Below are 10,638 nucleotides of genomic sequence, written 5' to 3'. Positions count from 1 at the left end.
TTTAACTTGTCTGTTCACTTTATATCTCGGTCAAATTGAAAACAGAGAGACAAGATAGACACTTGCAGAGGTTATTGTTTAAATCGGATTAAATGTCCAGAAATCCACTTAGAGAGCACAGAAAAAAGACGCTCCCCAGAACTTGCCCGAGAATAGTTAGGTTTTAAGTTTGATGTTATATCAACGTAATTCGATGATCGCTGTCTGTATTTTGATGAACACAGTATAAACGCAAGCTGATACTAGCTTATTCGGCATACTTTTGTGCCCGCAAAATTGCCAGAATTTTAAGAAAAAACGGGAAACAAGCTCACAGCTAACTAGCAAGCTAGCTAACTTCCATTCCTACTTCCTGTTTACACCCAAAGACCCACAAATGGAGTTGTTACAGTTTTAAGGCCACTTACTTTCAATTTTCTAGAGTATATTTATTATCTACACACTCAGAACTTGTACATTAAGTTATTAGTACATATTAAGTTAATGAGTATTTTTATTTTGACATACTTTTATAAGGAAATGTAGTTCAGTGTGATTGAATGTTGCAGTAACAAATTAAATTCAGTCACTTAACACATTTTCAAGAGTTTTTTTATTAAAAATATTCAAAACACTTCAAAAAAATACTTTTTAAAACATTTAAAATACATTACTATTAAAGTTGAGACACCATATGAAAGTTTTTGTCTTTAAAGTGAGTTTTGAGTTTGTCGCTTTTCCTTTTCCAGGACTCTGAAGCAATTGTATTTAGCATATTTTGTGAATGAATTCAGAATTGGTCTTTGTAAGTGCACCTGAGCATCCTGGATATCGCTTTCACACAGCGTCACACAGTGCTCGCAGAGTTCAGCGTCCCCAGACGGCAGCGACAGGCTTTTCCTGAGGGTCAGTTGGACGTATGAAGGCAAAAGCACCAGAGGAAAGTTTTTTGTTTCTGTTTTACAAGTCTGTATAATGTGAGTTCATCCCTCACATTCCCTTCTTGTTCTGCAGGCTCAGCGCTCCGTTCACGCAGTACGGGATGATGCTGACGGTGACCAGAGGCACGGTGGCGCTCTTGCAGAAGGACAGCAGGTAGAAGAGGGCGGCGGTGTGCGTGGGAGGCTTGAAGGAGTCGAACAGGTGGAGCAGGACCAGAGAGCTGATGACGCATCCCGCTTTCACCAACGTGCTGCTGCTCTTCTTGGTCTCGGTGTAGAGGGGCGAGTGCAGGCCAAGACCCAGGCCGAACAGGGTGCCCATGTTGCGCAGGAGGCTGGCGAAGGGCGTGCTGTCCAGGTGGACCCACTCGGGCTTGATGCACCACTTCTGGGCTTTCTCCAGGGTCCACAGCAGGTCCACGCCCATCGCTTTGAGCAGGAGGTAGAAGCCAACGGCGAAGGAGGTCAAGAAGAGGGTGGTGTAGAAGTACTTCTTCATGCTGGCGTTGTAGATCCACTGAGTTCTGTCGAAGGCTTCAGCCACGATCATACCTAGAAACCATTGAAACATCAAGGTCAGTATTAAGTGTTAAATAGTGCTAGTTAGTACTGGACTTAAAGGAACAATATGTAACTTCAGTCCTGAACAGAAAGGTGAAAAAGTTAGCATGCTAATCAGCTAGCCACTTTGTACCTCAGGAGCTGAAAGTCTGATAGTAAACAACACCATCACCTCCCCAATGCTCTGAGCTCTCAGTTTGGCTCGCTAGCTGCACCGCTAACTGAGCTAAGTAGCTAACGACAGCTAGAGTTAGCATCTGCAAATGTGCTGCACCTTTAAATTTGCAATAAGTAAAAAAAAAAAACAAAAAAAAAACATTATCTATTGTCGTAACAGGGCGGGCACAGACACATACTGACCTGTGATAACACCTGCAACGACCTGGTGCGGGAAGTGGGCGGCGATGAAGACTCTGGAGAGACAGACGCACACCTGGACTCCACAAAACAGCGTCCACAGAGCGGTCTTCAGATACCTATCAAAATAAAAATTCAAACAACTTTGATTTTTTTATTTTGAAACAGGCGAAAATTGAGGGTGCGTTTGTAAAAGTTCATTGCTGGTCATCATCCAAAACAAACAAGTTAACCTTTAAAGCTATATAACAATTAACACAGTTTTTCTTGGCTGCCTGGACGTCAAAACAACTCTGAATAATCTCCTCTTCAGGACCAATAGTTCTCATGAGTCAATGATCAACCACGGAGCAGATAGCGTGTCCACAGCGATAAGCTCTGGATGGAAAATGGTAAACAACACAGGCAGAAGAGTGAAGCTGTGCTGTGTCTAAACACTTCTGAGGTGAGGTCGGGGACTCACCAGGTCTTGTTGGTGGATTTCTTGCCTCCGAATTTCTTCTTGCTGGTCATGACGGCGAGGATGGAGGTCACCAGGGTGTAGTAGACGCCGGCGGCTCCCATAGCGTGTCCGGAGGGGCTGCCTGGATAACACGATCAGATATCAGACGCTGATTCACTCAATGAGAACAATGACTGCTCTGATCATTTGTTACACTCAAGTAATGAACTTAAGTACACCATGTTTATGTGACGACTTTAGTTACTCGTTACTTTGAAAATGTAATTTCAATTATACAAAATACCGTCCAAAAAATCTAACTTTATTGACCCTTAGCAGGAAACTCGCAAGCTAACCAGCAGCTAAAGTTTATAACGTACTTAAAACCACCTTTTATATAATGGTGTAATTATAATCCAATAATATAATGTGCACCATTCTGCATAAAAGAATTCTTACTCTTGGTACTTGAAGTATATTTCTATGCAACTATTTTAATACTTCGCCTGAATTGTAAATGCATGACTTTAACTTGGTATTTCTACTTTTACTTAAGTACAAGATCCGACTTTTGATACTTCCTGACAATTTTGCTGCTAATACTTTATTACCTTTATTGAATTTTAGACGCCACAAGTTAAATAATTTGGCATTTTGCTTTGAAAACGTGTCCTCTTCACATGTCTTGCCTCAAGTAAAGGTTTTACGTACTTCTTCAACCATTAATTTAAGGAAAAAACATGACCAACATTACAAAGTTTAACTGTGTTGCAGCTGGTTTCTGGTTATTAAAAGGGCCTGAAGACAGGTCGGGCTTTATAACCCAATCTTGAGGTCCTAATCTGCAGCTGATGTTGGACCCACATACTTAAATAATTTGTGTAGGAGTGAGTGAGTGAGTGTCTCTCACCTGGTCCGGTCTCACAGGTCATGGGGTACTGCTCGATGTGTGGACGGGCGCTGCCTGCGTAATAAGCCGTCTCATGGACCCACCAGTACGGCCGCTCTCCAAACAGAATCCTGAACAAGACAGCAGAATAAAACTCGCTCTTTAAAAACCCACTAAGGACGTTTAATTTCACGTTTCTTCGATGAGAATCTTCTGACTGACTCACCATTTGAACACCAGGTTGAGCCAGTCTCCGATCACGGCCACCCAGATGAGCTTAATGCCCACCGACGCCCGCAGGTGAAACCACAGCGGGAAGAAGATGAAGAAGGTGTTCCTGAGGTCCGCGGCCCAGGACACCCACAGAAACAAACCCTGGGCGTCCTGGTAGTTGGTCTGCAGGTAGTGGGTGGTGCTCACCCCAAAACCCTGCACGGCGTCCATTAAAGCGTTCATCTTTGACCTCTTTAGAGAAAAGGAGAGAAAGTCTGGTGATGTGTGAGTGAGTAAGAAGTGAAAAGGACTGTTGCTATCAGTAAGACAGCTGGTTGGTTTTATACCGGAGGGACCCACCACCCAAACGCATGCACACGCTGATCTTTGGACCTTGCACATGTGTAATAAAACACTGGGAGTCGGGGGAGTTTGGGAGGGTTTGCCTCACAAACAAAGGTGAAAAGATAGCGGGGAAACAAAACGTCAATCAGTATCTCCGTCACTGTACGCAGCACAGAGGAAGTCAGGTGACCAGGTGCTGACGAGATACATCAGAAAACTGTTTGAAGAGCTTGTTGGTGAAATATTTGTGAATATCAGCTCTTAATTTCTCAGAACAAATCCTCCTCAGTGCTCCAGTTTAGGAAAACAATTCTATTTCTTTTTTTCATGCAGCCCTCTGAGTGATAATCTTGTCAGTTATGTAATTGTTTCTTGCCGTTGATTTGGTGGCATCTCCCTGGTGGAGGTACAGTGGACTTACATAAGGCGATCAATGATTAAATGATCGGGTTGAGAAGCAGAGGAGATAGTCGGGTGATAAAACTGAAAAAAGGTTGGAGGTCATGTACAAGCTGACTGTCCTGTCACCACAAACAGATGAGCTCATGTGTCTTTTTTTTTTTGCCTCATCTCTTCTCACTTTGGGGGGGCGAGGGCCGGGCGGCGTGGCCTTAAAGGACGGGGTCGCCCTGAAAATGAAAATTCAGTCATTATCTCGTCGCCCTCGTGTTGATGGGAAGTCTGGTGAAGTTCAAAAAGTCCACAAAACATCGACTGGAGGAGATGGAGACTGATTTTAAAATGTAAAAACGAGAAAATAATCAGATAAAATGTCTCCGTACAGTCTCGTATACGTTTGTTGTTGTTTGTTGTTTGTTGGTTTGTGGTCAGTATTACACAAAAACTACTGAACAGATTTCCACGAAACTTAGAATGAGGATGTGTCTCAGCCCAGAATAGAGCCTGTTAAGTTTTGGTGAGGATCCAAACAAAGTTACTGATTAAAAAAAACACTTTTTGACACTAGATGAGTTTTTGTTTAAGTTAATGTCTCAGGGAACAATGCATAGATGTTAATGAGCAAGGAACATTTTATTTGTACTGTTTTTTTAAAAAAGAATGTAGACAACAACTACAAGTTATTGATGGATTTTAAAAAGATGCCATATTTTGCAGCGATATTGAGCTGCACTGCAATTTATCTTTTTTTTTATCTCCTCAAAAGAACTTCATAAATACATACAAACGTTACAATATGTTGGCCAAATACTTCGATATCAATATTGCGACAATATCGTAGAGATGACTATTGACAAAATATGAACATAGTGGTTAATCGCTTTTTATTTTTCATTTAATTCACTTGGAGACAACAAAAAATACAGTTGCAGCAGTTCATTAAGGTCATTACACAATTGTAAGTTATTTTGCAGCTTGATCTTAAAAATAACTTTGTCTTCTCTCCCAAAATTGTCAAAGAAAATACACAAGAGGTTCCCTCCCTGCAGCACAGCTCAAGTTTTTCTTAAACATCCAACCAAAAGAAATCAGCATTTTAGTAAAAAGTACATTCCTCATATTGTCATAGACGGGACAACAAAACAAGAAATAAACCTCATATCGTCTCATATCGTGATTTATTGCGCCGTCCTGATTTGGGTTTGAAAGAAGCAGATGACGCACTCGTCACTCTCCCTGGGACACGGAGGATCACACTGTGAGCCAAGATCGATGGATTACACAAGCAGCTGGCTCAAAAAAAGGTTTTCCTAGAAATGTGATCCGTCAGAGAGGCGGACGCTGATTTCTGTGATGATGGATTCGAGCGGAGAGGCCTCGAGGGGTGTAAAGGTCAAGGAACTCGTCTGCGCTGTCCTGAAGGCAAACACATTTACTAGCCTTGAGTAAAGTCCAGTGGGGCTCTCACACGGTGGCAGACCAGACCAAACACCCCAGATTCAGCGCGTCATCCTCAGGCAGAGGCTGAGCCATCATGGATCTTCTGCACAGCTGGGGGGTCGAGCTGGCGGTCCACCTGCAGACCACATACAGCAGCTATGAGGGCCTGTTCGGCCTGGCGTCTACCGTGGCCGACCTGCACACCACCTTCTTCTTCTTCTTCCCCTTCTGGTTCCACCTGCGGAGGGACACCGGGCTCCGGCTCATCTGGGTGGCGGTCCTGGGAGACTGGCTCAACCTGGTGCTGAAATGGTAACAGAACAGAAAAAACAGTGAAGTGGATCCGAACTCATTCAGAGAAACAGTGTTCTGAGTGTCTTGGTGTCTCTGTGGCAGGGTTCTGTTCGGGGAGAGACCGTACTGGTGGGTTCACGAGACCCGGTTCTACGGAGCAGCGCCGGCCCCGGCTCTGCGGCAGTTTCCCATCACCTGTGAGACCGGACCAGGTAGAGTTCAGGAGGAGAGGTTGTAACACAGTGAACTATCAGCCTGGTGGAGATTAGATCAGCGTGTTTGGCGCGTGCACACGACGGTCTCTGAATGAACATCATGCCGGACGTGATAAGAGTGTTATAAACGTGCTACCTTTGACCTTTTGTAGTGATCTTAATCTGTTAATCTGTGTAAAGTAATCCCGGTTTGATTGTACGGTGACTCCTATGTGATTATCGCGCTTGCTCCAGTTTTCTTCCTGAGTATTCGTCTTAATATACGGAGGAGTGAGATGTAACTGAGTACATTTATTTAAGTACTTTTAATACGTTTTTCTGTCTTATTTTGTATAATTTTCCTTCTTTCTTCTCAGGTGAAATGTACATAACATCAAATTTAATGTACACGATCATATATTGTACGTGAGTGTTACAAACTACATTTATGGACAGAATAATTGTCCTTTTTACACCAAAAAGACAGCTTTCGTTGCAAATAACATTACAAATTAGGATTTCATATGAAGAGTTTAAAGTACATGAAGCTTCACTGGTTTAAACTACCACACAAGTTATACAAGAACAGCTGAAACTGTATCAATGGGCGACTATTTTATTAAACAGTTTGTCTCAAATATGAAAAAATATGGGGATTATCTGCTTTTTCCTTTAAAAATTCAGTTTAATTTCTTAATTTGTCTCTTGTGAAGGTCACAGTGTGATCTAAAGTTTCACAAACCAAACAATAAATGTATTAATCAGGAATATAATCTGCAGATTCATCCATGAGGGATGGAAATAATAGTTTGTTGTAACCTTAATGCATGAAATCAGTGTTTTTAAAAAAAATGGCAAGAGTCAAACTTAACTTAAAGTAAATATATTGTGTTAAAATATTACTTTGGTAAAAGTGAAAGTCGCCGATACAAACAAAGTCTTAAAATATCAGATGTTTAATGTCTTAAATATCATATGTACAAATAAAAGTAAATTATACACACAGTTTATTTACATGCATGTATAAAAGCTCCTGTCTGCGTTGATCTGACCAGTTATGAGATCAGAACGCCGACACTTTCAAACTCGATCTAATCGTCATTCTGGAGTAAATATAAGTTGACTTTGACTTACATAACACAGATAATGTGACTACAATCAGTCTGCGCGCCTCATTACGTGACGTTTATTGCTTTCTGAGGAAGACGCTGTGTTTGATTAACCCCGAGTCGGTTCCCTCCAGGAAGCCCGTCGGGTCACGCCATGGGAGCAGCTGGCGTCTGGTATGTGATGGTCACGGCGCTGCTCGCCACGGCGACAGAGAAGAGATGCCCTCCTTTATTATACAGGTGAGTCTGTGACAACACATCAATCATTTCTGTTACATCGCTGCCCCCCCTCAGAATCTAATTAAACTGTCGTCTGTCATCAGGTTCTTGCAGCTGGGCCTGTGGGCTCTCATGGGCCTGCTGGTGCTGGTGGTGTGCATGTCCAGGGTCTACATGGCGGCACACTTTCCCCATCAGGTCATCGCTGGAGTCATTACAGGTGAGAATGACGCATTTTGTTTGGAAGTCATTTTGAGTGAGTGGTCAGGTGAGATTCTGCTCCTGCTGCTCGCCGAACAGCAGGTACAGAAGCCCTGCTGGCCCAAACAAGATGGTTCTGTTTGATGGATCGTGGTTTTGTTTCAGGCGTATTGGTGGCTGAGGTCGTCTCGAAGGAGAAGTGGATCTACGACGCCAGCATGAGGAAATACTTCCACACCACCCTCTCCTTGACCTCCCTCGCTGTTTGCTTCTACCTGCTGCTCAGAGTTCTGGGCGTGGACCTGCTGTGGACGATGGAGAAAGCCCAGAAGTGGTGCGTGAATCCCGAGTGGGTCCACCTGGACAGCACGCCCTTCGCCAGCCTCCTGCGTAACATGGGCACCCTGTTCGGTTTGGGTTTGGGTCTTCACTCGCCCCTCAACAGCGAGACCAAGAACACAAGCACCAGCTTCAAGATGGGATGTATTATCGTCTCCTTGTTTCTGCTTCATCTGCTCGACGGATGGACATTTTCCTCTGAAAATCTCACGACTTTCTACTTCCTGTCTTTTGGTAAAAGCGCAGTTGCTCTTTTAATCCCGACGACTCTGGTTCCCTTCGCTCTCTGCTGGATCCGTCCGGGGAAGACAGAAGACAAGAACTTGTGATTCAGGTCCACCTTTTTGTTTTAACTCAGTAGTTTAATTTTCTATATTGTACCAGGATCATTTGTCCTCATGTTTGATTCAAAAGACATGAAGACTTCCAGAACAAAGTCCCTGAAGTGATTGTGCTGGCCTGGATATCAGCTCCTTTAAAGAATATGTACTGCTGTTTAACATTTTGGGAAATATGCTGATCACTTCCTGTCAGAGTTCGATGAAAACATTGCTTCCACTTTAGCTTAGCTTACAGGTAAGAGCTAGCCTGGCTCCGTCCAAAGGTAACAAAATCCGCCAACAAATGGCTGTAAAATATGTGAATTAACATGTTTTGTCTCAGTTTTGTAATTTGTACAAGAACAGAAGTATTAAAATGCCAGTTAGTGGTTTTATAAAGAGTTCTGTGTTGGATTTTCTCGGCAGTAGTGAGCTTTAGAGGTGTTAGAAGGTGGATTTTGTTTTCTTTGGATGGAGCCAGGCTAGCTGTTTCCACCTGCTTCCAGCCTTTGTGCTAAGCTAAGCTAAGCTAACTGTCTCCTGGATCAGGCTCAGTGGTGTCAGGAATCAGGAATCAAACTGCCGGCTAATGGATGTTTATTTTCGTTTGTATTCGGTCTTCGAGGTCTCAGTGTCGTCTGCTCTGAGCGTTTGGTTTTGTTTTTCCAAGAAGATCAAAATTAATGTTGTTCTATCATTTCAATTTCAGAAAAAGCAACAACGCCCATTGCTAGAGCTCACTGTCATGGCAAAAAGTATAAGGATCTCTGTTTGGAACATATTGTAACACTGTTGACTTATTTTTAAATGAATCCCACTTATATTTCCCTTTTTTTATATGAAAAAAAATTAAGTCAATGGTCAATGGAAAAGATTGTTTAAAGAATTAAAAATAAAGAATGTTTTTATAACTATTTGCATTCCACAAAGAGTCGTGCTTATTATTCAACATTTGTGTTAATATCTCAGGGAGTCACTCATGGATCTGGATTAAAGTAATCTGTTAAATGTGTTTTATTTGACACAGGATCAGACTTCATGAGTTACAGGTGTGTTGTGGAGGTCGTCCCCGTGTGTTGCTGCTCTCCTATCAGGTTTTCTCTGAATGTCTCAGACTGATACTGATTAATTCTCTGGTAGGAACAACCATTAAATATTAACCCGAGCATGCCCCCTTCACTCGGCAGGCCCACATACTGACGCCGCCGTTCGCCACGGCCATGAGCTTTCAGAGAGACACAGAGGGTCAAGGGGCAGAACAACACGTGAGTCCTGTAAGGCTCTGACAGCGGTACATTGCTCAAAGGAGCTTCAGCAGGATGGAACTGAGACCAGCAGGATTACAGCGACAGACGCAGCTCTGCAGACTATTTTGTAATGTGAGCCGAGTGCAATTATTTCACCTGAAAACACCTGGAATGATAGAAGTGTGGGAAATATCTGTAGTGTGTAAATAGTCCTGAGGGCCAAGTGGAGAGGAAAAGTTGTTTTTGGAAGTAATAAATGTTTTTCACTCAGTTTCACACATGATTTTTTTTCTCTCCTTAAAAAATATCCCCTAAAAATGTTTTTCACCTTCCAAAACTTTTTTCACACAATAAATGATTAAACGTTTTCTCCTGAAATTGTATTTTCTTTATACTCTGGGTGAAACCGAGTGGAAAGAAAACTGTTTCTCCACTTAGTTCCACACGGAAGAAAGTTTTTGACCGAAGAAAAAAAAACAAAAAAACAAAAATAAAAATCTAAAAAAAAGTGTTTTAAGTGAAAAATATTTCTAGAAACCAAGTGAGAAACAAATGTTTTGTGAGTTGAACTTTTTTTGGGGATTTTTCTGGAAAAACATGTTTTTCCACGATTGAAATGAGGAAACAACACTCGGTTTCCTGAAACGAAGTGGTGAGAAAGTTTTGACAGAGGAAAAAATACAACATAAAAACTTTCCTTCTGAATGTTTTGTACTCTTTGTCCAAACATGATTTTTTTTCTGTTGAAAAAGAAATTGCTAAAAATCACCAAAAAAAAGAAAAAAAAAAGTTTTTTTCAAGTGAATAATATTTCAGAAAACCTTTGTTGCTTCTGTCCTCAGTTATGTTTTTCCTGAAAAAAGAAAGAAAAAGAATTTTGTTCCAACACGAAAAAACTTTCTAAGGCTCAAACTTTAGTTTTTGCACATGAAAAAAATACAAATTTTCACCACAAATGTATTTATTTCTTTGAAAGTGTGAAACCAAATGAAGAGAAAAAGTTAAGCTAGAAGAATTCTTTTTTGAAAGTAAACAAAAGAAAAAAAATCTATCAGGCAATCTATGCTTTTTGCTCCTTTTGACACGATTTTCATTTCTTCGGAAAAAAAAAGCTAAAAAAAAAAATTCTCCTTCCCAAACATTTTTCAC

At 41.7% G+C, this 10,638-nt stretch overlaps 2 protein-coding genes and 1 long non-coding RNA gene across 3 annotated transcripts; 1 reads left to right on the top strand and 2 right to left on the bottom strand.

Moving 5' to 3' along the window:
• Window positions 1-573: 573 nt before the first annotated feature.
• On the bottom strand, window positions 574-3,702 carry g6pc1a.2 (glucose-6-phosphatase catalytic subunit 1a, tandem duplicate 2). The gene is made up of 5 exons (XM_030399233.1): window positions 3,396-3,702; window positions 3,191-3,300; window positions 2,302-2,422; window positions 1,842-1,957; window positions 574-1,472 (listed from the first exon to the last, which is right to left on the bottom strand). The coding sequence occupies exons 1-5, from the start codon at window positions 3,623-3,625 to the stop codon at window positions 970-972; spliced, it is 1,080 nt and encodes a 359-aa protein (XP_030255093.1). The 5' UTR covers window positions 3,626-3,702; the 3' UTR covers window positions 574-969.
• Window positions 3,703-4,993: 1,291 nt separating this feature from the next.
• LOC115570719 (uncharacterized) lies at window positions 4,994-6,172 on the bottom strand. The gene is made up of 2 exons (XR_003981801.1): window positions 5,988-6,172; window positions 4,994-5,870 (listed from the first exon to the last, which is right to left on the bottom strand). It is a non-coding gene; the product is annotated as an uncharacterized LOC115570719 (long non-coding RNA).
• g6pc1a.1 (glucose-6-phosphatase catalytic subunit 1a, tandem duplicate 1) lies at window positions 5,625-8,643 on the top strand. The gene is made up of 5 exons (XM_030399413.1): window positions 5,625-5,878; window positions 5,963-6,072; window positions 7,298-7,403; window positions 7,487-7,602; window positions 7,749-8,643. Exons 1-5 carry the CDS (start codon window positions 5,661-5,663, stop codon window positions 8,249-8,251), a joined length of 1,053 nt encoding a protein of 350 aa, XP_030255273.1. The 5' UTR covers window positions 5,625-5,660; the 3' UTR covers window positions 8,252-8,643.
• The last annotated feature ends 1,995 nt before the right edge of the window (window positions 8,644-10,638 follow it).

This window comes from Sparus aurata, chromosome 20 (genome assembly GCF_900880675.1).
Source record: "Sparus aurata chromosome 20, fSpaAur1.1, whole genome shotgun sequence".
Taxonomy (NCBI): Eukaryota; Metazoa; Chordata; class Actinopteri; order Spariformes; family Sparidae; genus Sparus; species Sparus aurata.
The sequence above is the reverse complement of the archived record's forward strand: the minus strand, read 5'-3'. Positions and strand labels throughout refer to the sequence as shown.